The sequence below is a fragment of the Gymnogyps californianus genome, chromosome 2 (assembly GCF_018139145.2).
Source record: "Gymnogyps californianus isolate 813 chromosome 2, ASM1813914v2, whole genome shotgun sequence".
In the NCBI taxonomy this organism is placed as follows: domain Eukaryota; kingdom Metazoa; phylum Chordata; class Aves; order Accipitriformes; family Cathartidae; genus Gymnogyps; species Gymnogyps californianus.
In genome coordinates, this window is record NC_059472.1 from 76,131,751 (window position 1) to 76,158,567 (window position 26,817).

The window sequence follows — 26,817 nt, forward strand, 5'->3', positions numbered from 1 at the left end:
CAATGAAAAATAGCTGTAATAAACCTTTCTTACTTTTTTGCGATAGATTTTTTTTTGTTTTCTCATGATGAAGCATTTTCTTTATCTTACTCAAAAAAGTGCACATATCAGGAATAATTCCTTTTTTTTTAATATATTTTCTGAAATCTGTTGGGTAATGGTACCGATTTCACCACAGCAGGAAGCAGTATGCCACCTCTAGCTCTGCTGTCAATCAGGCACTGAATACTGCTTTTAAAGCTGATGGCTGCAGGAGCGTACCGCAGCTGCTCCCCAGAAGACAGAAAACAGTGAGAAATAACAAGTCTTCTGTACTAGCACAAAACTAAAAACACGTGTGGGCAAATGGGATAGTCATTTAATGGGAGCATCAATTTATCAATCTGGGAGGTAAAACTGGAATGTTAGGCTTATTGAAATCATTGCAGATTTTGTTTTTTTATTTGACTCTGGATAATCTTCTCTGGTTTAGAAAAAAAGCCTAAATTAAAAGATTGTGTATATACTTCTGTTTTTTTAAGCACATAGGCAGGTTGAGTAACTGACACATAATTTAGTAGTAAGAGACTTAGAAATAACTGTGAACCTTTAGGTTACATTTCAAAGGCTATCCTGCACTGAGCAACCTCCACAGTGGCAGCGTCTGGGCTAATATGGTTGTGTGACCAAACACATCTGGTGGTAGAGGTTAAGAAATGATTCATATTTAAACAGATACATGCTCCTTGGGAGTTCAGTGCTGTGGTCCTTTATTACAGTTCTGCAGGTGGAAACAGCCCACTTTGAGCTAAGTTTTATGGTGAGAAATGTTAGATGTCGACCGTTGATAGTGAACAGCACATGGTTCTGTAAAAATTGGCACCACTGAAGTTTTAGTAACATAGTCAACCAGCTGGTGAGCACCTGGGCAAAAAGTACCAACTAGCTGTGCTATTGAGTCAGTAGCTACTTCAGCTACTGGTGTGGTGAGCGAGACACCACAGATGTCTTGTGTTTGGAGAAAGTATGACTCTTCAAGCGGTAGCTGCCAAAAAGCTCTTGAGTCGAGAGCAGCATTGTCCATGAGCTTGGGCAGGAGGAGGCTGACGGGAGAGGAGCTACCTGATCAGTGCATGCCCCAGCGTTTCCTTCATCATCATGTGTGTGTCTGTCCTCCAAGTAGCACCCATCTGCCTCCCACCACGGAGCCTGACCACGAGCCGGGAGAAACTTCAGCAGACTTCTGTGAGCATGTAAGCGCTCCCACTTTCTGTGCTGGGAAGGGCAGGTAAAAGCGGGAGCAGGAAGGACATTTTCTGGGTGACACCATGGGGCATTGCAAGACCGTTTGATATTTTTTTTTCCTCTCCCTTTTCCCCACATCTTTGTTCGTAAAACGCATGCACACCTACAAACACGAGATCACCCCATGTCTGAGGGGGACAGTGATTGCGGGTTGGGAGAAGGGACAGCTGAAAGTTTTTAAAACATCATTTACTTAACAGGATAAATATGTTTGTCTAAGAAAAATGGAAACCAGAAAATTACACCAAACCAAGACCAAACATTTGTCCAAAAGATTGCTGAAAACATCAGACAGCTAGGTTACCACTAATTGAAGTCCATCTTTGTGTTGCTGGTATAAACTAAGAACTGGTTGGTAACTTAGGTTATAATTTCTGGTTGTGTACAAATATTTTGGAAAAAGCATGCAATAATTACATGTAGGTCACTGCAATGCCACAGGATATTAAGCTAAAGTATCTTGTGTGAGTCAATGAAGCTTTCAACTGTAAAAATAGGGCAAATTTCTCACATCCCCCCTCTATACAGCCCAGGCAAACTTCCAAATAGCAGTTTGATGTACCAAATTTATTTACTCTTTTCTAGCAAATTAAATTCAAAAATTAGTATGAATTAATGCCATTCTTTTTTCCAGATTTAGTTACCCTTCAAGGGAACTCCTGTAAACAGATGACTTAGTTTTAATTGTTTTAATTACATGTTATGATGCACATTTTTTTATTTTTCTTCCCGAAAAACTTTTATATTGGCTCTTTTGAAGACAAGGATGTTGATTTCCAAAAGAGAAGCTATATAAAAATACGAACTTTTGTATAATGAGAACTTTATGTACTAAGTTAGATTTTGCAGGTGTGACAGCAAATTTTGTACTTAATCAAGACATTTTGAAAATAAATTCTGAGATCAGGTTGAGTCAACAGGACTTCACTTTCTCTACAGGCCAAATCCTGTAGCTGGATTAATCTGGACAATTCCTTAGGTCTAGATCCGGGCACTCCCTTTGGCCCAACTTTAAAATATGGGTTTTCATGGGTATCTGCCATGATATATCATGTCGTTTCTCTCAAATCTTTCTTTGAAGCAAGACTCTTAAGCTAAATTAATAAATTATACATAGATTGCTCTGTGGCATGTTTAACTCAGATGCCTTTTTTGTAAGAAAGTTGCTGTTGTGTTTGGGAAAAATGGGGAAGGATCAGGCCTCTACTTGCGGGGCTGTGATCTAACTGTATGAAAACAGGCCTTGCACTTCCCTGGGTGCCCCTCTCTTGTTTGGAGAAATAACAGTGTCCCGAACTAAATGAGCTAAATTTGATGGACAGCATAGGAAAGACGTTGCATTACTTGTCATCTTGTCCCCTGGGTCACGCGAACATGTTGTCCTGTTACCCCTGAAGAAATCGGGGGGGATGAGCTCACATGGTTTTGAAAGTCTCATTTGCTCGTTACTGAAGAAGAGAGTAAGGAATAACTGAAGAGTAACGAGTCTGCTGGACTAAGCTAAAGACAGGCAGTCCTCAGTGCCGTTAGTGCTGCACAGTCGGTGGGTCTGCAGGCTCTTCAGCTGGAGCCCTGCGCATGGTCTGCTGGGGACCGGGATCAGCATGGAGTCAAAGCTGCTGTTTCTCCTTCCTCACGCCTGTTACAGCAAGAAGCTTGGTGGTACAAAGAAATGAGTTTCTTCGTTGTTGCTTTCGGAAAGTGCCAGAACAGTAGTTACAGTCCCAACATGAATTACTGGAAATATTAAGGGCATCTCACGCTCAAACCCAAAAGTATGTTATTTGTTGGGATTTTTTGTTTTTAATGACACAAACCTGGCCCCGCTCCCAGGAGCATTTTGGCTCCCTACCCGTAAGCGATGCTCCGGCAGCAGGAGCATGCTGGGAGGAAGACTGCATGGTCAGGACCAGCAGCAGCGCGCCGGGGGACACGTTGCCTGGCCAAGGGTGGTCTGGCACACTCCGTGGGATGGGACCGGCCCGACCCAAATCTGCCCTCCTGCACGTGTGCTGGTAGCTCTGCTGGGTGTTCAGCCACACAGTAACGCTTGCAGTTGTTTTAAAAAGCTGTTTTACAGTAGTAACACCATTACAATTAACCTTTAGGACTGCCTTGTGTAAATACTGAGCAGTCTGTAGCTGTGCATTAGTGTATTCACGCTAGATTTTTGTGTGTGCATCTTAGTTACACTTGCCCTTGCACATTTTTGTTGCGCAACATTACTCTTGCTGTATTTTATTAATGGCACAGTGAGAATATAACTTACCTGTTCTATGCTTTGATCAGGAATTGACAGAATTGAGAAGCTATTAGGCTGAGAGTGCAGGGAAAAATGGGAAAACATAACATGAGAGAAATTCTAATTCTCTCTGTGCCTAGTGAGGCAGGCAGGAGTGGGTTTGGGTGTAAACATCAGTGCAGTAGGGAATTAAAAAAAAAACCCAGAACTGTATTGAGTGATTGTAATTATACTGTAAGTGAATGGTTGAGATGAATCAGAGATGTGACAACGTTATACTGATAGCCTTTAAGGAGTCACTCAGCATAGTGGGAATAGCTACGCTGAGTCTCAGCTCTCCTTGCTGTCTGTGCTGTCTGGACACGAGGTGTGAGCTCAGGTCAACTTTAGACAATTGGGATAGAAACCTTTTTGGACCTCTGCTAGCCAGTAGGACAGATGCAAGAAAGCACCAACTCATAGGTTAGAGCCTGTGCTGTGTATCCTACGTGACCTTGCGGCACCATGTTGTTGCCAGCAATCGGTAGGTGAGTTGACCACGAGGTCCTTTCTGAGGTGAGCTGAGGCAGCCCTTACCGAGCTGCGCTGGCACCTAAGGCTGAGCTGCAGGTGATCCCCCGGTGGATGCTGTGGACATATGTAGTGCAGGACTGGGAAGACGCCCAATTTTTTGCTTGCTTGCTGGCATCTACTTCTAGGGACGGAAGGCAAAGCCAGTGTTTAGTTTGTTCATTTCCAAACCATCAGCACAGTGGTTGCTTAAGTGTCGGGAGTAATGCTGTTCGTTCACAGCAGGAAAAAGGCTTCTTTGGGCTTGCTGTAATTACCTAGACGGTGAACTGTGCCCACGTTTAAAGTGGAAATCTGCTTGAAACGTCTGTCTTCACTTACGTGGTGTTTGTGTGTGGATGCACAGGGGAAGAATGAACTTGTAAGTTCATTGGCATGGTAATGGGATGTTTATGCATTGCTCCACAGCTTGCAGATACGGTTTTGTTCCATTTCCTAAACAGAGGGGATGTTAGTTGGAATTTAATAACATTTTTGCATTAGAAGAATACCGCTGAGTTAATTAAATCATTGTGGGATGAGTTTCAATTCTCTGTGCTCTTGATTTATAGTCGTCTTATTGCTATCAAATTCTTATTGTATTATTCTTTCTCCTAATAGGAGTGCAGAATTACTGTACTAAAAAGTGATTTTGTTTAAATAATGTAAGTACCTTCAATCTTTGCTTCAGCCTGGCTGTAATCTGAACATCATTAACAAAACTTACATAAAAGTGAGTTTAATCTGGACTTGTTAAAAGGCAAGCCATCACTGATTCATAAAAGCTACATGTCATGTTTCTCCGTTGGCATTAGGATTGCTTGTTCTCTCCAGTGGTAGACCCTGCTGCTGCCAGGGTTACTGGAGCCAGTTTCTCCTGCTGCATTTCAGGAAGCAACAGAGTTGGAAATATCTTCGTTGTGCTTCATGCCGTAAATGTTTGGTTTTTCTCCTGTTGCTGAGGGGAAATGAATAGCACTCGGAAGCAAAATGGATTGACTATCAGCTGGGAGTTTGGATGTGAGATCCCATGTTGAGCACAGGATGTTTCTGGGAAATGTGGATAGAGTAGCTTTGTCTCAGCAGACTTATTACCAGTGAAATTTCATTAACAGCAAAGCAAAAACTGTTCTGCAGGTTTTTATGGGGGAAAGGGGTAAAAGTGGGAGAGACCTTTAAAAGCTACTTTTGTTTCTCACCAAACAGGTGCCACTTTAAAGCACCCAGATCTTTCCAGACACCCCTTCTATCTGCCTAGATCTCTTGTCTGGCCAGGGTGAGGAACTGCTCTGCTTTTTGGAGATATTTAGATATGGACTATGAGGACACTGCTTTACCATGCAGACACCCAATCTCAACGGTGTGCACCGCCCATCCAGACATCTAGGAATATCATCCCCACCTGCGCCTCGCGCTTGCCGAATGGCCCACGCCATTGCAGGAGGCATCAGGCTCGCTGAAGCACGCTTGGCAGCCGCAGAGGGCCCAAGCGCAAGGAAACGGCTTCAAGTGCCGGGAGTAATGCCTGTGCCCTGCAGCCATGGGGGAACGTTGGCTGCCTCACTGTGTGGTGACCTTGCACGTGTTCCTCCTCTTGCCTTTTAGGTTCACCTTTAAAAATCACATTTCCCTACTCTCCTTGCCAGAATAGGTAACAAGAATAGGAACAAGCCATCCCTAAGGAAAAAACATTACTTAAAAAAAACCCTAAAAACAAATGAGGTGCAAAACATTACAGAAAAGAGTATGCTAAGCTAAACAACAGCGTCCTGATAGTAAAACACCAGGATTTAATTTTACAGACAATTTGCCCTCAGGCTTCAGTGAGTCATTTTTGAGCTTGTCCTTGCCTGCAAACTGTTAAGAGCAGCTAATTACTCTGAAGTAACTTGCTTGTCATACTGTTGCTGGTCACACTTATTTTCCCTATTGCTTACTAAAATCCACTGAAAGCGAGCCAACTACAGTATTTCCAGACCTTATAAATAGCTATACAGATGTTTGCAGAAATTGCCATTCCCCAAGCACTAAGTTATGTAGAACAAGCTATAGACGGGATCTTTGGTAAGTGTCAGGTATCGGGTTTAGCATTGAAGAATACCTGTTGTGCTTCAGTTTATGAATGCTCTTTACTGAGTTGTCCAAACTCCAGAGTAGTGTTATGTTTAAGTGTTTCAAGTATGTGTGTGTATATATATATATATATATGAATATATATAGGAGAAGATCAAAAGATTGCTTGCAATACTGTCACACACCTTGTAATGGATTTATGGAGCAGCTTGAAATGAAATAGCCATTAAATATATAAAGATCACCCTCCTCTTCATTAGGCAAAGAACTGAAAGCTAATGTTACAGGAATAACAACATCTAGTCAGGCAAATAAAACCTTGTGTTTGATATTCTCAAAGTATTTTTCTGTGTTGTATGCTGGTTTGTTCTACGGATTTTTTTCCACGGCTGACCTTTGAACTTTTTTCTTTAAAAAACTAGCTTGGCAAAGCTTTATAAAGCTCGTCCAAGTGAGGCTGAGCCTTGCCTCTTGTGTTACAGCCTTGTCAAATGAGTGTCCTCCGATAGGCAGACTCAAATAATGTCTGGCTGAAAAATGTCCTTGCTATGCTTGAAGCTAATGTCATTCCACTTGTAGCATTTAAAAGGTCCTAAATATATTTGAGAACCTACTATTAATTTCCTCTTTTGTCTGCTTCACAAGAGGCGCCAAGGCTGGGTTTTACTCCTGAATGTGGATCCAGTCAATGTCTTAAATGCTATTTGGTGAAAGTTTTGTTTATGCTTTTCCATCATGATTTGCATCCTAGTCTGTTGGGGTTTTTGGTTGGTTTGTTGGGGTGGGGTGGTGGGGTTTTTTTTGACGGCACAGATGAAAAAGGTAATCCAAATCCCAAATCTTTCATCGTCTGCAGAGAGAGGCTGTCATTCCAAGGGGAGTGGAGTGCTCGTCAGCTGCGGGGGCAGGAGAGCACCACATTCAGCTCGAGGGATAGAGAATGTATATTTCTAACCATTTGTACGGTGTGACACACTTCTTAATATTTTCTAGTTTATTAATAAGAAGGGAAAATCAGGAGGCAGCCAGCTATATTTGTGCGAATGTACCTTCAGTGTAATTTCCCTTTGCTCTCAGTGAACATTTAGTTCTGCGTTACACTGCATGCAAGTTACAAATGAGCATTTGCTTACAGGCTGATTAAGCATAGCTTAGAGCAGTGCTTAATTGCAACACTTCAAGCAATACAGAGGAACTTCAAGCCGATCTGGCTAACAAGAAATTAACTTCGTGCTTTGCCCAAGGTTGCACTAGCTGCTGTGTCTGTAAGGTTTCATTACCGCTTGCCCTCTCTTGTGTGCATGGAGTAGCACTTGGGCAATGTCCAGAAGTCGCTTTTTGTCTAGGAGAAACCTTTAGGATTTAAATTACAGCAGGAAATTCTGCAAGAAGTGAGACAGGGCGAGGGCATGATGGAGTCTTTCAGTGGGTAGGGAAATTGCTTGTGCAGCAGATGCTGGCTTTGAGTGTCTCTAGCAGTTCATCCATTGAGCAGATGTCCAAATGGGTCTAAGTTGAAAGACTGGTATGTTGAGGTATAACCATTAAAATGAAAGAGCTGAATGAACTTTATAGAAGGCTTTCTGTATGTTACTTTTATCCCTTAAATAAATAAATAATCTAGTAGTTCTGAAGATGGTGAAAGAAATTTTACAACGCTGTAAACATGCTCACATCAGTTTCTCCTCTTGGCCTCTTTCTCAAGCCTTCTCTAACATGCAGTTGTAAAAGCTGCGGTGGTTAACTGATTCTTGTCTAGCAAAATGGTTGAGGATGATGTGCGTGCAAAGGGCTTGTTTTTCCCCTAAGCCAGAGTCTTGGAAATGCTAATCACCCTACATTCAAATAGCAGCCATTAAGGAAGGGGAGACCCTAACAAAATTCCAGCAAAAATAATATAAAAAATGTTTATAGTGCCAGACATGATTCACAGTGACTGCATTCCTTTATGAGTTTGCAGCAACCTCTGCTTTCTACATAATTGAGTTCATCTCTACTACAATTACGTCTTTTCTGAACATATAACTGCAAAGTATCTGGAGGGGCAACTTAGAGGCAATATCTGAGTAGGAGGACTAATGGAGTGCAGAGGAATTAGTTGCTTTTCTTGGTGGGCTGCTTCATTACTCTGTTTTGAAATCTGTAAATGTAGGGAAGTAGAAACTAAATTTTTTTTCTCTTTAATTGTGTGACAATATTTAAATAGAATTTCAAACCACTAAGGTCTCACTGAGTTCAAGAAATATATTAGAAATATTTGAAGAGAAGGTATTTAAAGTCTGAGTTGATAGTAGCTCACATTGCTTGGCTTAGACTTGCATGTCAATGCAGAACTCTAACCCTGATATGAAAGGACTTCTTCCATTATTTGTGTACAAAACAGCAACTATTGGTGCAAAACTTTCGCAAGGCCAGTTCTCCTGCAGTGACTTAGCAGATCTTTTGAAAGGTTGTTGAAGAGTATTTCTTATGCTGAGCGATTCTCCTTTTTCACTACAACCATAATAAAGTATTTTGGGAAGGACATATTTGACTTTGCATAACATGGTTGCGAGTTAGGTTTGTTTGCTGCAGCTGAACTGCCAATATCTGGAATTAAGTACCTGTGTTGATTGCGTATTGAATTATAAAAGCTGTGCATTAATGCAAGACAAACTTGGAGGTCTTTACGTACATCAGACAAGCAGTAGGAATGGCCATGCTTTTCATGTTATTTGCTATGCAGTGGCATGTTCTTTGCTGCTGGGAAGTGGCATGTAGACTAATGAACATATCCAGCATAGTTGTTTTTCGCAGCTATAGGCAGCCCTTTCTCAAATCTCAGCTCGCAAGGAGTGGAGATGAAAATCTTTAACTTTGGAGGAGGATACTGGGATTTCTTGCTGAAGATAATCTTCACCTTTTTGTGTCTGACTTGGTATCGTGAATGTTTGTATCAGCAGTTGGCTCGAACTCAATGTACAAGTCGCACATAAGCTCTGACACAGAGTTGGGTTTAATCACCCTTACGTTATCAGACCCCTGCTGTCAGATTAGTTTGAGGTAGACATGATAGTCCCAATCTTTTACTGTCTTTCTGCTCACAGACCTCTTCAGGTAGCTGCTTGCTTCATGTTAAAAACAACTTAATAACAGCAAGTGCTATTTTGGGAAGGTGTTGCATTCCACATTTTGCTTGATTAGCCTCATGTCTGACCAAGGGACTGTGTGCTCTGCTCCTTCCCCACCCAAAGTTGCATTGCTCCATGCAGGGACAAAAATTGCTTTACAGAATTGTATCTGTTTGCCTTCAAGTTTATTCCATAGTAAAACTGAAACAAAACTTTCTAACAAATACTACTACTGAGCAAATCTTAGGTAATACTTTTTTTACATTCCTTGGTCTCTTTGTCATTATATGTAGCATTAGGCAACCACTTATCGTAGTTTTTCACAGTGTCAAGAAATATGATCACCTTTAAACAGCCTTTCGGTGGGAATTATTTCTGTGAACTATGGTTATATAAAAATGAAATCTCTCATTTGGGTTGCTTGTCTGGGTATCTCCAGTCAGTGGTGAGATACAGGAGTACCTTTTGAGTACATTCATGCCATCTTAGGGTAGCAAAACTATAGGAGATGATAAATTGCGCTGAAGTGCCTCTTTATCTTTTCATTGACCACAGTGGGAACCTGAATGATTAGTGAAGACTAGATGTGCTTTGATTGAGGTGGCTAGTGACAGCTGAAATGACTACCACCTCTGTGTAGTTTGGGTGGAATGCAAACCAAACCTTCAGCTAGGTAGTGATCTGTGATGGAGAAGATCCTTTCCTTCCCCTGAGTTACCGAGCTGTTTTATTAGGACCAAATCTGGCCTAGTTTCTAAGTGGGAAATTTTTGTTGACCATTTGCCTGAATGGCCAGCCTCCTCATCGGTTACTCCTCCTGGAAGAAACAGCAAAGACTGTTTATCTGGAGAGATGCTGGCAGCTGCAGGGCTGATTTTTTTCTATCATCTGTTCAGGGCCTGTGAAAAATGATCAGTTTCTAACCATGTTCTTGTTGTGCAAATTAAAGTCAATGCTCTTCCACATGTCTCCTTAGTGTTTTAACTTCAGTATGCAGTTTTCAGACATCTGAGGTAGGCATTTTCAATAGATGAACATATATAAGATTTGCGGAGGGAATACAGACTTACATGGACAGAGACTTTTAGCCATTGGTACTTGATACATGATAGTGAGTGAAAAAATATTTTTTGATGAACAAATGGGAATCTGGGGGGGGGAATATCTCTTCTTCAAGAGCCAGTAAGCCCATAGGGGACAGTAATAGCAGGAGTTTCTGAGGTAGAGGGTTGTGGAATTGGACCACCGTTTCAGAAAGTAAATGACCTCTGATTTGCCTGCTGATTTTGTACTAGGGAAAGCTATGCTCAGCTCTTGTTTTGAGTAGAAAACCAAATGCAACAAACATAAGTTGGTTTGTGAAGAAGGAAGGAGGGTTAATTTCTCCAAATCAATTATCTTCGCAAAGGACAATCAAAGTCATTAGGATGTGTCTCTGATATTTTAGTTAAAAAAGCTGAATTTGTCATCTCAAGGTGGTTTCCATGTTGAACTCCAGAATGAAGCTACCTGGTAAATTATCTAATCCAGCCTGTACACATGGAAAAATAATGGTCTTTACAGAGAAGGTTAAGCTGTTAGGCTTAACACGGCACTGTCTGTGGAAGGGAAATGTGTTATATGACACCTAGAACAGGATGCACCTTTTCACTTATTCTTTAAACGCAGTTTTCATGGTATAGCTTGAGTTCATGCACTAGCTATTTTGTTACGCTTTAAAAAGTGAAATTCATAGAGTGTATAGGTTGGCAAAGCCTCAGTTGATGTGAGCCAAGCAAACTTGGGTTGTTTTCTGTACAGCTGGGTGCACTGAAAGAAGAACCTGCAGAACTCTGGCAACAAATCCACAAAACCACTTATTTCTTACAAGTTACGCTTCGGGTCTGATCAGTGTCTGTTATGTTGAAGGGTGTATGAGCAACAGTTGAACTGAAAATAGTTTCAGTACAGAATATTTTTTGTTAATACCCTGCAGCTAGCCAAAAATTTTTACTTTTGCCATGTGTAATCTTGTGCAACAAGATGGGAGAGTTGTGGAAGAAGCAAATGTTGTGACACTTTTCTACATTGTACAAAGGCAAGATCGATTTTTCTCCAGTAAGAAACCTTATGGTGGTTATGCTAAACCACCATCCGAAGACACAACCTTCGGAAGCTGGAAAAGGCAATAAAGTTTTTCCCATGTGTAGAATTGTCTCTATGTGAATGAATAAAAAGTGATGAAGAGTTACATTTGCTGAAGTCAGCATATTTGTGTTAGACACAGAGTTAGAAATGCAGTAATAATTATTAATAGCTAATAAAAATTAATTATTATTGACAGTTATAATTATTAATGCAATATGTTTTTAATGGACACTTTTCACTTCAAAATAAATTAGTTTTGACATGTACAACTATGTATTTAACCTAAGAAATTCTACATGGTGATTGAACGGAAGAAGTAGGTGTTGTAATTTGAAATCTATAGAATGAAATTTGAATGTATGTTACTAGTTTACATAAATGCAAGACTGCAATAAGCATATAGTCTAAAGGAAGTGGATCTTAGTATTCAGATTAATACCAAAACCAAGCGGGGGGGGGGGCAGGAGAAGGAGAAACACTGTTTACATTCATATATATTTATAGAGTGAAATGTTGTCTAGAAGGGACTATTAAATTATTATGTTGCCCAGGATCCTAAACTGAGATGTTTACGTATCTTCTGTTATATGTTGATCTAAGTTGTACTTTTGCATTTTAAGCCTAGCCTTCTTAAAGTTGTTCTTATATAGCTGGGTCTGTTTGCCAAGTGCACAACATTTTTTAAAAGGTTTTATTTTGGATGGGAATGGAATTAACTCACTCATGGAAATAGAAACTTCAGAATAAGACGTCCAAAGGTTGATCTACCTTCTGCCAGTCAATCTGGAAAAAAAGTGAGCTTCTGGAAAGGCAAAATAAACCTGACATCAGTGCCTTTACATTCTCTTTCAGTTTCTCTGTGGTTCAGTTTAAGAAGGTTTCAATGACCTAGATTTTTCTCAGCATAATTCTTAAATAAGATACATGATGTAAATACAGAGCCATCAAAATCCTTTAAAAAAATTGTCATTCGTGCCAGGATGGAAATACAGTTACTGGTATCTTTGCATGGTGGATTTCTTTAACTTATTGCCAATAATTTAGGGAGGGGGGAAGGGGAAGAAGTGAGTACACTTGAAGGTAATGACTGTTATGTGTTATCTATAATACATAAAAATACAGAGTCAACTCCCTTGTTTGTCACTGCCATTCTGAGTCTTGGAAATGGTTGATTTCTCCACAGTCAGCTACAGTAGTAAGGCCACTGTTAAAAGATTTCCCATTTAATACCATGCAGAATTGGTTTCTAGGGAGTGTTGTCTTAAAGAAAAGATTTGCCCAATATTTGGTCTTTTCCTCTGGGGATCTTTTTCCTATTCATTTGCCTATGCTAAACAAAGAAACTAGGCATGTGAGCTATTTGAATATAAATGTCTTTCTAATACAGCCAATTATTTTAAATGTTTAATGGGAGCCTCATGAAAATTGTTGCATAAACTTTTCAATTAGAGGGAAGGCTCGTTGATTGCATTTGCACAAGATGTTTAATTGGGTGGACAACACAGAATAAATACATTTGGAAATTATCTCAGATTACCTACTTTTAGGGGGATGCCTATAGGGAGGAGAGAGCTTTGCTTCCAATCAACTTCAAAGATAAGATAGCTTAATTGGAAGCTGACTGTGCCTTGACAGCTTCGGAGCAGCAGTGACTTCCATGCAAAATAATCTGAAGCAGATGCTGAATGAAGAAGTAGCATTTTCTTTCATCCAAGCTTTGGCATCAAATCTCTAGCATTATGTTATCTAGTTCTATATCAGGAAGCATTTTTTAATTGTGACATTGGTTTCAGCACAGTACCTCATATTTAGACTTACACAGTTAAGTTCATCAGCCTTTGACAAACGGACTTTAAGTGTTTCTGAAGCACTTAACTGAAAGGGCACTTTGAACCACTGTGACATGGCTTGGGAGAATACTGATGAAAGATCCTAGGAAAAGACCCGTTTAGGGTTCCTAAACTATGATCAAACTTCACTGGATTTTTTTTATGCTTTTAGTTAATATCATGGTATTTATGTAACTCTGCACTATTTGTATAAGAGATTACAGGCTAGAGAAAGGGGCTGCCAGAAACCTCATAAAGTTCAACAAGGGCAAGTGCAAAGTCCTGCACCTGGGGAGGAACAATCCCGTGCACCAGTACACGCTGGGGACCACCCAGCTGGAAAGCAGCTTTGCAGAAAAAGACATGGGGGTCCTGGTGGACACCAAGTTGAACATGAACCAGCAATATGCCCTTGCCAGAAAGAAGGCTGATGATATCTTGGGCTGCCATAGGCAAAGCATTGCCAGCAGGTCAAGGGAGGTGATCCTTCCCCTTTATTCAGCACTGATGAGACCACACCTGGAGTACTGGGTCCAGTTCTGGGCTCCCTGGTGCAAGAGAGACATGGACATACTGGAGAGCGTCGAACAAAGGGCCACAGAGATGACTAAAGGACTGGAGCATTTCTCCTACGAGGAAAGGCTGAGAGAGCTGGGACTGTTCAGCCTGGAGAAGAGAAAGCTCAGGGGCATCTTATAAATGTATATAAGTACCTGAAAGGAGGATGGAAAGAGGATGGAGCCAGGCTCTTTTCAGTGGTGCCCAGTGACAGGACCAGAGGCAATGGGCACAAACTGAAATACTGGAGGTTCCCTCCGAACATCAGGCAACATTCTTTTAACTGTGAGGGTGATGGAGCACTGGCACAGGTTGCCCAGAGAGGTTGTGAAATCTACATCCTTGGAGATATCTCTGGATGTTGTCCTGGGCAATGGGCTTCAGGTGGCCCTGCTTGAGCAATGGCAGTGGACCAGATGACCTACAGAGGTCCCTTCCACCCTCAACCCTTCTGTGATCCCATAATTGTTCTTAAACTTTTATAATGGAAAAAAAAGGTTAAAGGCATGATGATTTTGAAATATATCATCTCTATGTTATGTCTTTAATATTAAGTTTAGAATTATGAAGATAAAGCTCACTGTTAATTAATTTATAACTACTGAGTTTCTAAGAAGAGTAATCTTTTTACTTGCCTAATACTAGCATTATCAACGTAATCCACTTGAACATCTTGTAAGAGCTCTGTTAAAATTTACTTTACGGTGGGATTTCTGTGTTGGATGTTTGAATCTTATTTGACCATCTATAGTACTGAAATTAAGCAATGGCAATCAAAGTATACCTAAATATCTGTTCTACTTTGTACATCAGCAAAAATAGAGCGGAGCCAGTTGTCTGATTTATAAATGCTGAGAACCTGGACCAGAACACTTAGAAGATGATCTGTTCTCATGGGAAATCCTCAGCCTTGGAGGCACTAAAAATGAAATCACTCAAATGCTTATTCAACTAATCATAAGGGATAGTACAGCTTTAGAATAAAAGATTACCAGTTGGCAGAAAAGATGATGGAAAACATTTAAAGGTTGTGAAATGAGGTTTATATGATTCGGTGAAGCTTTGCACTGAAATCTGTTTGATAAGTGGCAGTGGAATACTGATAATGATGTACCCACAAAGATGAAAGCCTGGTCTAGGAGTATGATGTGAATCACTGAGGGAGGAGGGTGTATTGATGTCAAGGTAAGAGGAGCTGCTTTCAAACAGGTAGCTGTGTTGGTCAGCAACAGAAAGCAGTGCTCGCATCTCCATGGTGTGACCTGCAATGGGAGATGCAGAGAGGTGACATGTTAGTCATCAGGGATGGGCTAAGGAGAGGAGTTGCAAGGGAGGAAGGATGGAGCGGTGTGTGATACTTCAAATTAGGCTGCTGAAAACAGTGTGGAGAACATGAGAGAGGAGAGGAGAGGCTGTTACTGTTCAGAGACAGGCATGTGGCTACAGGTCCTTTAAAGCAACTTGTGTGCATGTGTGCTGAACATCTTATTAATTGTAGCTTTAGCAAAGTAACCTTCTTTTTAAAAGTTGGAATGAAGGCTGCAGACTTCCAGCCAAATAATACTATCTGTAATGAGCTAACTACTTCACATTTGAGCCACTGCTGCTCCAGGAGTTAGTGCTTGGAAACCTTGGTACACCTAGACGATAGGGGAGAGCTTCTAGAGGACATTGTTGTGAGTAAGATTGTATAGAGGACCATTTAGTTGCCTTTGTTTCTCAGCTTTTGGTAAAAAACTAGTTGAATCCTTTCAGTTCCTAATAGGCTGTGTTCAGATACTAAGCTCTCTGTTTCTATAATGTCATGTATTGCTTGTTCGGCGTCTTTTTAATTAGTGACATTTTATTTAGTCCAAATTAAATATGCCAGATGTAGCTGATTTAGTGGCTAACAATGATGAGTGAGGGGAGGGAGGGAGAGCTAACATTATATAGCCGTCTGTTCTCAGGGAAGTTGGGTTTGTTTTTTTTTATTTCTAGTTCGACAAGAGAAGTTGGAGTGGTAACCATGGCAGCAGGGAATTTGTCCCTGTAAGCTAAGCAAAGGGTTGGGTTATGTGGGGGGTTTTTTGTGTTTGTTTTTTTGTTTGTGGTGCCCCTACTAGGAGGAAGGGGTGTGCAAAATGGTCTGGAACAAGCCCCAGAGAGAGAACTCAGAATAGATAAGTGAGGGGTGCTTGCTGTGGAGTTAAAACTCGTGCGTTGGTCCTGCCGTAGCATGCACGGATGGATGGGTGCAGCAGTGAAGCAGAGCAGTGAGAGATGTGAAAAATTTCTTAGTGACTTGGATCTCTACGCGAGGTGTTTTGGGGCAGAGTGGTTAGACACTGTATGCTAATAAATCTCTTGTATGGTTGTGTTTGGGTTTTCTCCAATATTTTTCTCACTTTTTCCACTGAAAATGAGTAATTCTTAGCAGGTTGGAAGGGAGTGAAATTTGCATGGGGCTAGCTGCATTCAAGAGAGAATATCTAGCTTAATCATGATGACATAACCCCAGATTTTGCATCAGCCCCAGAAACTTCTGATATATCAATTGTGAATTGGGGGAAAACCATTGTTTTCCTCTGTCTAAATTTACAAAAAATTAAACAGCAGTTTTATGGAGCAGTTTCCCATTAAAGCAATTGCTGAAAATGGGAATTATACGCGCATTGAGGAGACGATAATGTGAGCCCTCTTCTCCCATTGACATAATTTTTCCTGGGCTAAGATCTGCAGGGGGTTAATTCTGGCCGCACAATCGATGCTTACACAGTTGCGCAGAAATACTCTCCCAATGTGAGCAGCTCTGTTAAAAGCATTTATTGTGTGCGTGTGACAAACTGACCCATAAAACATCCTGAACGTTGGAGGCAGCAACAATTAGCCGATACTCACTGCTTGAAATCGCCGGCTTCCAGAGCCGGTAGCTTGGGAGACGGGAAGTTAAGCAATATTGCTGAATACTGTACAGCGAGGAAGCAGCTGACGCCAGGCATTAGGGATGCTTTGCCATGCTGCTGTAGTTAAGCCTGTCACCCACTTTTATAAAGCACCCCTCTTTTATTGTCAGAGCAGTATGAACTCAGCCCTATTGGGAAAACTGATTGTGGGTTGCGACTGATGCTGTCGGAGCGCGGGAAATTTTTATTTCCAAGGTATGCTTGAGCTTTGGGGAGTTTCAGCACATGGAGGCCATTAGGCTGTGAGTTTCATAGTGTATTTATACTTCAGGGTCCTATTGTTAAATGGTTATCATTCCTTGAGTACCTGGAGGTTACAGCCAGTCTTCGTTAGGAGTCTTTCTCCATGTTTTGCCTTTTTTTCTGTTAGCTTCTATTACCTTTTTCACTGCCCTAAATTGCTCTCATCTTCGTATTTTCACACTTTGGTTGGTTGTAGCCCTGTATTTTGTCTCCACGTGATATACCATACTTGATTCTTCTCTGATCAAGCTACGCATATTAAGTTTATAGAGTTTTTCTTAAAGAGTTCCATTTTTTGTTTTGGTTTCCAGCTTCCCCCTCTCTCCCGGCAGCTTTGGTGTAACTGCCTGGTCTGGGATGTCGGTGTTGGTTCATCGGGATGTGGAGGGGAATAAAGGGACTCTTGTAAAGACAGATAATTGATTTTTTTTTTTTTTTTTTTTTTTTTTAATCTAGTGCACCTCTGCATGTGTCGTGAAAACTCTTTTTATCCTGCTGTTGTCAATTCTGGCAAGACTTGTCAGATCTAGGAGCTGGGGCTTCAGCTAAGAACTTGTTTTCATTAATTTTTGTAGCTTATTTTAGCCTTCAGGGATGCAGAGAAAACCTTAGGAACTCCGCACTTGCAAGCACCAGGGAACAAACTCACAAGTCCTTAAATCCTTGTCTTTTTCACTCCTTGTGATTACTTTTTTTGGGAGGCGGGAGGAAGAAACAGGAGTGGGAAGAGAGTCTATCTTTGTCTTCCTCTGTATTGCATTCTAAGTTTGTAATTTCTGTCTAGCTCTGCATCTTGCGCTTGCTTAGATGCCTTTGCTACCAGACTAGGTAAATTGGATTGCAGTTGTTCAAGACAAATTTCATAACTAGCAGTTCTTAAAATAATGTGTTTGTTTTGTCAGGTCTGGACATTCCAAATATAGCTTATTTGGCATCGTCCCTGATTGTTGGGCTGTTGTTTTATTCTATTTCTGTTGTTGTATCAACGACAGTCAAAATCCCAAGGTCCCATTGTATCAGATAAGAGACAGTCACTGCCCCAAAGGTTTTCCCATGCATTAAAAATGCACATATTTTCAAATACTAATCCTCAGTTTCCAAAGACATCTTCGAAAGTAGTCTCTGATCCCTTCCCTAATAATACATGGGTGGACCAGTGCATGCAAATGGAGGGCTGGAGCTGAGTCTAACTCCATATCAGCCCTTAATGGTGTTCCTCTTTTCTGCTCTGTAACGTCTCTGCTCCTTTCCCCTCAGGAAAGCATGCAAGGGAACGGGAATTTTGTGGACTGCCCATGTAGAAATTGTAGTTGGACAATAGTAAATCAGAGCGAGAAGCCAATTGTACGTTGCTGGGCCCTATGCTGAAACAGCTTTCTGGCTCATAGGGTGGCCTGGGCACTCAGATGGCAAGTGCCTCAGCTGCAGTTGTCACAGTGTCCTACTGGGAAAGAAGGAGCCATCCAAGTCTTTGGGACCTGCACCATTTTTCTAAATCCTATGGGAAGCTGCTCCCTGGAGCCTTGTTGCACTGTCTGCCAAGCTTCAAATTAATGTGGTTCTTGTGGTTGAAAGCCTGTGCAGCAAGGAAGATGTGGTAATAATTCCTTTTCTGCAGAGTAATTTATAATGGCAAAACAATTTAAAATACTCACTAACTAGCTTGGTTACTTAAGAATTTTAATCAAGAAATTATTATGGTTTTTCTTTGTATTACCCTTTCTAGGGTTGTTAGTAACTTAAATTGTGTTTGCAAGAACTTTTCTACTACACCTTTCTCTTGGAGCAAAGTCAGACAATAAATAATGCATTCTGTAAGCACAGCTGAGGAAGATTGCAAGCTATCTAGGGATAAATTGCACAATAAAATATATGAAAGATAAAGGTTAATGCCAGCAACACCACTTAATGTCTTTCATTACATAATTAAAGGAGTGTAACAGTGCCTGTAACTATCTTTTTTTCCGTACATAAAGGTTCTCGAAACTAGAAAGGATTTTTGCATGAAAAGCAATTGCTATTGGGAGGAGCTGTGTGGAGAGAAGGGAGCTCATTTACAGACTTATAATCAAAACTAATGGGAAATGCTGGATGGGGGAGGACGCATGCGAAGAAGAAAATGTAAGCTGTCAGTGCTGTGACCACAGGAAGAGTCTGGACCCCCAGATTCGGGACTGGGTGGGCTGGCTGTTGCTGGGCTGCCTTCCCACTGATGTAGACTGGTACTGTGTCAAAGCCTATCCAAACTGCTTCCCAAGCTTTCTCTCTTCCAGCATCCTGCAAATACCCAGAAGCTTCAGCAAAATTCATAAAGGCCTATTGTTACTCTTAAAAGGGTTGAAAATTAGTCTTTTTCCTTTCTTTTACCTAAAAATGAGAGGCAAACGAAGAATTGAGTGGGAAGATGTGAAAATGTCAAACAGGTCAAATGATTTATCTGAACATGTGAGCATTAAACCAAAGTGGGAAAGAGTGAAACAGCTTTTGGGGATACTGTCACAAAATCAGTGTGTTGTCTGTATGTAGGCATGTATCACTTAGACCTGCATTCTGCTATTTATTTGTAAAATATGGAAATTATAGGGTAGCAACTTACAGTTTCCAAACCTTCAACCTCTAAGTATGTGAGCACACGTTAGAATAAATCTTTTGTTCATGCAGGCAGTGGTTATGTCTTGAAAACATGCTCTGTACAGTCTTTTCCTAAAAGTACATTGCACAGTTCACACCTTTAGTATGTAAACAGCTGAGATTTTTGAAGAAGCTTCAATGCAGTTGCTACACAAGCCTAAGCCTATACAGAGGGCATTAGTACTTTAAGTTTTGAGAAGACAGAAGCTCTATAATGTCTATAATGAGTATAGACTTCATCTGATGTTTCCGTAACAAATAGGCCTTTTCACAGGTAGTTTTGAATGAGAGGAGGAAAAGCTTTGGCTTGTTTTTACAATATTCGGGTTTTAAACTTTAATAGTACCCCAAATGTGCTCGTTGTATATGTTCCTTTAAATGTGCTTTGTGTATATGCAACATCACACACTTTGCTTATTTTTTTAAGCTCAAATGTCAACAATTGCAGTGTGTAATTATGCCAATAGTGCAGAGAGACATGTTTGCTTGATTAGTCACCGCGGCCTGAATTCAGCCAATATAGCTTACGGCATCCAGCTGAAGTCCAGAGTCAGGAGCCTAGATTCCCTCTGCAGCTAGCAGACACACACAAATGCCTTTGTCATGTGCTTTAGATCTTAAGTTACTCCATCTCCCCCCCTTAGGTTCAGAAGGAATTTAACTCTCTAAAATTACCTGGGGTGAACGTGGGCCTGGGTGTTCGTACATGACGGGTTCGGAAGCGCTAACCCTCCAAATATAGATGCTGACTTGAACCCGTCGCTAATCCTGCCCTGCCCTACTCGGCCCACACCGCTGCGATTCCCAAAACCTGTCTCGCTGGTACGATCCTCACAGATCTCATGACTTTAGTATTGATGTTTGATGGCCACTGAAGATATGATGATACTGTGATTCCCCTTCAAGTCAAGTTATTCCTCTGACTCTCGGAAATGGGTTTAAAATTCAGTAGCCCAGCAAAGAGGGACAGAATCAGGGTTTTGTAACATGGCCAACTTAAGTCCTTTTTTTTTTTTTTTTTTTTTAAGATTGCTGTTCTGAATATGAAAGTCAAAGACTAAGATCTTGATCTTACAACAGTTGTTCTCCTTTGTTGTTCATAGGCTTTCAAATGTGTACCTAAATATAGTATATGCCAGAGGAGAGAGTTAATGTTGCTATGAGAACCTTAACTTCAGCATTTCCTAGGGTTTTATGTTTATATGTAGGGAAAAAAGCAATGATCAAATAACTCAGTTATTTTTCTTTTATAAGGAAGTACTGTCTGATGCCTTGTATATAAGTGATCCTGTCTGCAATGTATTGCTGTTACTGCTGCTGTTTGTCTGAAGGGCTTTTTTCCTGCACGAGCTGTGCAACAGAGGAGGCAAAAAGAGCCATAGTGTTGACCTATATATTTATTTCATTGCAGCACTTGAAATTCCCGTGTCTTACAACGCTGCCTTAATGCTGCTGGGCAAGTAAGGGGGTGCTCCAGTGTGTAGATGTGGTTGACAGAGTTGCTTGCCTGTCAGGCGTGCACAGAGCGTGCTTAGAGGCTTTTCTTTATTAAAGGTTTGCAACTTTAGGAAGTAAACCCTTCCTTTTTTTGTTACCTCTTCAACTGGGCAGACAGCAGGTCAAGGGTAACCTGCATGCAGAGCTTGAGTCTTCAGCAGCTTTGAGGTGACTGATCCTAACGGAAAGCTTCCCCATTCCTCCAGTGACTCTGACTCTGCTCTTGTGAGCTCATGAGCTTTGAGTATAGAAAGCTTTTGGAAAAATGATCTCATCAAAACAGGGTTCCAGTGAAAACAGCAAGTACCTGCCTGGTACATAGGTGCCTTCTGCGATATATCGCTCCTCCTACTTGCACAAGGTACATGCATTTCAGTTCAATTTTCTTTCTGTTTACCTCACTGATGGTATGGTTCTCATGTCTGAACAATCTTGATGAGTGAAGTCGGGGGATGAAAGTCAAATGAGTGAAATCGAGGGATGAAAGTCAAAACTTGCTGGACTGATTTTCAGTTTGTGCAGCTCTTGGTAATGACTCTTCAGTGTATTTTAATGGCTTTCTGTGATGTCTCTGATCTTCGTCTCTTATAAAGGGAAACTCTTGAAGAACAAGTGTACTGAAACCTTTTATCTATTAGATTTCAGTCAGAGGGCCTTCTGATAATGGGTACTCTGTCCTTATACTTAGTTTGGGATCATAATCCAGGATAACAAAGGTTGGTTTGCACTGATACACATCACACCGTGATTCATTTCAGTTTGTAGAATGCAAATTTGGATCTGTTTGATGCTGAAGATTTTCAGCATAACATCATTTAAAAGTGTGAATTTTTATGATAATTGTATAGTCATAGGTTTTCTTTTGCAGAAAAAGGAAAAAAAATAGCACAAATAGAAGAGTGGAGAAGTAATGTGACCGTGACACAACTGGGGGGTTTTTTGGTCCTCATTCCTAATAATGTTTGTGTTATGTGATGCACACAAAATACTGCAGTGAGGCTGAGGAACTGAGGCTGGAAGATGAAACAGCCTTGAGGGTACTCAAGATATGCGACCCATTATATGAAACCACTGAAGTGATGAATATTAATGTTCTTTTAAATTTTTAATTTTTAAGTCTTTCTGTCTTTCAAAAAAGGAAAAAAAAAAGAAAGCTTGGGGGAAGAATTCTTCCCAGAACAATGGTGCAGTCTGTTATCTGCTCCTTTGCACTGTAAAGCACTGAATGTTCAGCCAATATAGTGCTCTGGTTGGCTTAGCATTCTTAACCTTAATTTTGAATAGAAGGTGCCTTGTGCTGCTGACGTAATTAGGGCCTTTTGTAAATCACTGTTGCAGGCAGTCTGCTGTTGCATTTCACTGCATTTCTCGGAGGGATGCAGGGCAAAATGTCAGACTAACTTTCTGAACCCGTCTTCAGGCTAAGTGTTTTCATTATTGGAGCATTTTATTCAGAATGAGTTCTGCTTCATTCTCCTTTGTAGACAGTAAGCCCCAAATCAATTTTGCAAGTGAAACAGTGTTTGTGGTGGAAGAAGTTTGAATCGGGAGCCCTTAACATCTTAAAGTAGGAGATGCTTCCTTGAAAAAAAGAAGGCGGGGGGGAAGAGGTAGGAAATGTGAGAGGGTTGGATTTGACGAAATGACTTTAAATTAAGTCCCCTCTGTGATACAGCAATAGTTACCTGCCTCTTTTGTCATAGAAGCTGTCAGAAAGTTTGAGCTGAAGCTTTGTCATCGAGCCGTTTCTGTGTTTGTGGTTACACATCATGCTCTGCAGCGTGTGGGGGCATAAAATCCCCTTGCCTTTCACATAAGCCTCTTAGGGACCGGTGCACTCTTGCCTCCGCAGAGGCACGAGGTTTCATCTCGCGTTTCTCTCTCTCCCGTCCTCTAGGGCAGGGTTCAGCTCAGGCTATTACATCCCCTCCTGATGCAGTCTTTTCTATCGGTGATGTCAGTGGTGATACGCGGCCTTGCACTGTCCTTGATAGCAAACACAGCACTATTAACAGTCAGTGAGGTTAACTTGCTGATTTCTGCGATCACGCTGTCCACCCACTGCACTCCAGTCCCTGGGCTTTAAAGGAACTGTTAAAAACCCCCACCGCTGATCGGCCCTGCGAATGAACGTACCCGCGTTTGTAACGTAGCTCCCGTAGTCACTGTGGTGCGGGAATAGCGGGGCGCTGCCTGCAGGGCCTGACTCGCGGGAGGAGGGAACGTGGCGTTACAGCGGAGTCGCACACCGGACAACAGCCGTTGTGCATCCCGTACCTGCTTTGGTACTGTACTTAAGGGTAGCTGGCATCGGCTCAAGCTCTGGGCACGGAGGGGGAGGGTGGGACATGTACCCGTGACCCCTTTGCTTCATACTGAGGGAGCACGGCATGAGCGAGCATAAAAGACAGCTGCAGCTTTCTTCCAGTGGCCATACTCCATTAAGTCTTTCCGTGCCTGGGAGCAGGGAAACGTGGGGTGGTTGTCTTACGGCTCGCTCTCTTTTCCACCTGCAAGGACTTGAGAGGCACCCTCAGCAGAATAGCTTTCCCTCTCTTCTGGGACTTGGCAGCGACAAGGATCAGGTGCAACCTGCCCTATATCGCTGCCTCCTTCCCAGCGAAACTGCAGGGAAGGAAAAGAGGGGGTTTTGTGCTCCAGGTGTTGCAAAAGTGGCAATTCGTCTGGTGTGTGCCTGGTTAAGGCTCCCATGTGAAGGCTGAGGCAGAGAGCGCGGGGCTGTGCTTCTCAGTGACTAATGAATGAATGAATGATGTCACCAAGTTGGTTCCTGAGGCAGGAAATCCATCCGAAATAGTTTAGTTTCAATACAGAAAGTGGAGTTATGTGCACAGAGTAAGCCGAAAGTAGAAGGGAACTCTTTCACTGCCGCCTTTTCGGTTGTGTCGCTCCTTTCCAATCTATTGCGATGAAAAGTAGTTTAGAAAAAATTCAAGCGGGTTTTAGTCCCTCCCCGTTCCCTCCTGCAAACAAAACAGATAAAATAGCAACTTTCTGTCTTGTTGAATGCTAGCTTTTCAGTGTGCTTGCGTGTCCAGAGAGGGAACGCGAGAGCTGCGCTCCCCTGTTGCAAACTGATGTAATTTCTGTTGGGTATCTATCTCGGGCATTCACTCGCGTCCCTCTGTTCCACCAGCGCGCTGCATTGTGGCAGGGCGGGCTGGTACCGCTGCTGGTGCCTGGGCGCTCAGCTCGCTCTGTGCGCGGGTACAATGCGCTGCTTTACTGTAAAATGGGTGCTAATTGCAGAAAATAGACTGGCCCGCAGGACAAAAACCGGAGGCGCGCACACACACGCTGCCCCCCCCCCCCCCCCAACAGATTTCTGTGTGCGTGTGAGGATGCCTGTGACTTGGTTAAGTGTTGGCAGGAGTGGGAGTGCAGCTGTAACGTTGTACGGCATGCATACCTTCCCCAGAGCTACAGCAACCGGGATTCCCCCCTCCCCTCCTCTCCTCTCCTCTCTTCTCCTCCAGAGCCTACTTCTGAAAGAGCTGGCTCATCCCTGCTGTCAGATGAAGCCGTTTCCTGAACGCGCGGGTTTGAGTCACTTGGGCTCGATGAGGCTTTAACTCCTCCCTCGCTGGGCTTGAATTTGTGCGGAGCCGGGGGGAGGGAGGCGCCGGCGGCGGCCGGCGGGCGCTGGGCGTACGGCGCTGCTGCCGCCGCCGCCGCCCCCCCCTTGCCCCCGGCACCCAGCCCGGGGGCAGCGCGTCCCGCACCCGCCGGGGCCCGGAGCGGAGCCGGAGCCGGAGCCGGGTCCGGAGCCAGCCCAGCCCGGCGGGGAGCGGCGGGAGGAGAAGTTCAAGTGCTTAAGTTGCAGGCAGATGACATCAGCCGCTGCCAGGCCGGGCTGCGGGCAGGCTCGGCGCCGGCGCTCGGGCAGCACGCGTGCCTCCGCCGCCGGGGTTTCGGCTCCCCCCGCCTTTGAACTTCGGGGCTGCCGGAGGGGTCTCAAACGCCCGTGGGTGGTCAAAAAAACAAATTTCCTTTGTAATTTCTTTTTTTTTGGGGGGTGGGGGGGGGCGGGAATAATTTGGAAGTCTGATAGTGTGTGGGAAATGATTACATCAGTCGGAGGGAGGGCTAGGATTGGTCTACACAGTGTGGTTTGATTCACTACCGCAAAGATTGCGTGTAACCCTTTGAGTGGAGCTCTGGCAGAGTTGTTTCCCTCCCCAGAAACAGTCCCCATAGCAGGGGCTACGTGACAGGTACGGTACCGCCGTCCGCTGCCACCGCCGGCACCCCGGGCGCCCAGCCATAGGCTACAAAGGGTCGGCGGAGGCAGAGAACAAACTCTCTCTCAAGAGGCAATCTCTATTTAAAATGCCATCTTGTTCTTCTGACTGCTGCCTTTTACGTGCCGTTGAGGTAAGATTTTCCATCTCAAATTACCCTCCAGGTTTTTGTTAGATTCGCCTTGTCTTGCTAGGATGCGGAGCATTTTAAACGCGGAGTTGATTTAAATCTCGGACCTGCACGTTCGCCTGGAGAAATAATTTTGTGGCAAGTGTCTCTCGCTTGAGCAGAACAATGCAAAGAGGAAAGCATCTGTATAATTCACGAGGTGGGGAGAAGGTTCCTGACTTGTTCTCTCATCTCCATTAATATTTAGGATGTGCAGCGTATGCACGTTCGGTTTTGAACTACTTTCAAGCTAGGATCAAAAGAGAAGTCGGGGCAGGGAGAGAAACGTGTGGACTGTGCTAGCTAATTGATCTGCTGGCGAACTGCAAGTGGGACTTCCCCAGGCGAAACAATCAAAAGTTAGTGGGGAACAAGAGAGCCATTTTTAGTCTTCGGGGTCTTGGCCTGCTCCTCTGTAAATGTTCGGAGGCCTCCGATGGGATCGCCAAGAAAATTGTGTGTATTTGACTGGATGTAATTTCTCTCGCCCACTGTTGCCGAAGTACTCTCTCGATACTGTTTCACATTTGCTTACCTTATACAGCTTTATACAGAACCTGCTCTCTCACTTTTTCTGTGTATGTGGTCATATTAACCCTGCTGAATCTTTGTTTAGTGCAGGGAGGTGTTGGGGAGGGGGGGAGGAGAAATAGGGCAAGGGGGCATCAAGAGAAAGTGTTATAAAGTGAATCATCCATGTCATTTGTCCTGGCTGCCAAGGTGCTTGGAACCGTCACGCCAAGAGGATGCTTTTCTACAGTAGCTGTGTGGTTTGCCTATGTTCAGAGCTGTTGATCTGTAAGTGTACCCTTTATGTTGCAGGATGTAAAAGTCTTTAGTGAAGATGGAACAAGCAAAGTGGTCGAGATTCTAGCAGACATGACAGCCAGGGACCTCTGTCAGCTGCTCGTTTACAAAAGTCATTGTGTGGATGATAACAGCTGGACTCTAGTGGAGCATCACCCTCACCTAGGATTAGGTAGGGAACGGTCAAAGGGGTGGCATGGTTACCTGGGAACATAAAATATGTGTAATTCATATTAATGTGCTTCCAGCCAGAACGTTTTCTTTCCACTGCTTTTATTTGTACAATTAGCTGAAGTCACATACGTGTTTTTTGTGTGTCACAATTTGATGTGTTACGCGTTTAAGCCATTTTAAGTCCTTCTCTTATTTCCCATCCTCTGGTTTTCTATTATAAAAAAGAAAAATAATTGTCTAATCTTCACGCTAGCGTTCTGTTGCTACCTTGCTGTGTCTGAAACTATTGCAAATAAACAGCTTAGGCAAATTAAGCT

At 42.6% G+C, this 26,817-nt stretch overlaps 1 protein-coding gene across 2 annotated transcripts in view; it reads left to right on the forward strand.

The window, feature by feature from the left end:
* Nucleotides 1-26,817, forward strand: part of GRB10 (growth factor receptor bound protein 10) — a 150,314-nt gene that overhangs the window by 97,799 nt on the left and 25,698 nt on the right. For both annotated transcript variants that reach the window (XR_007766049.1, XM_050891695.1), the window contains exon 6: nt 26,342-26,498. Coding sequence is in view for 1 of the 2 variants with exons in the window: in XM_050891695.1 (XP_050747652.1) it covers nt 26,342-26,498 (157 nt within the window). In the remaining variant the exon portion in view is untranslated. The remainder of the gene's footprint in view (nt 1-26,341; nt 26,499-26,817) is intronic.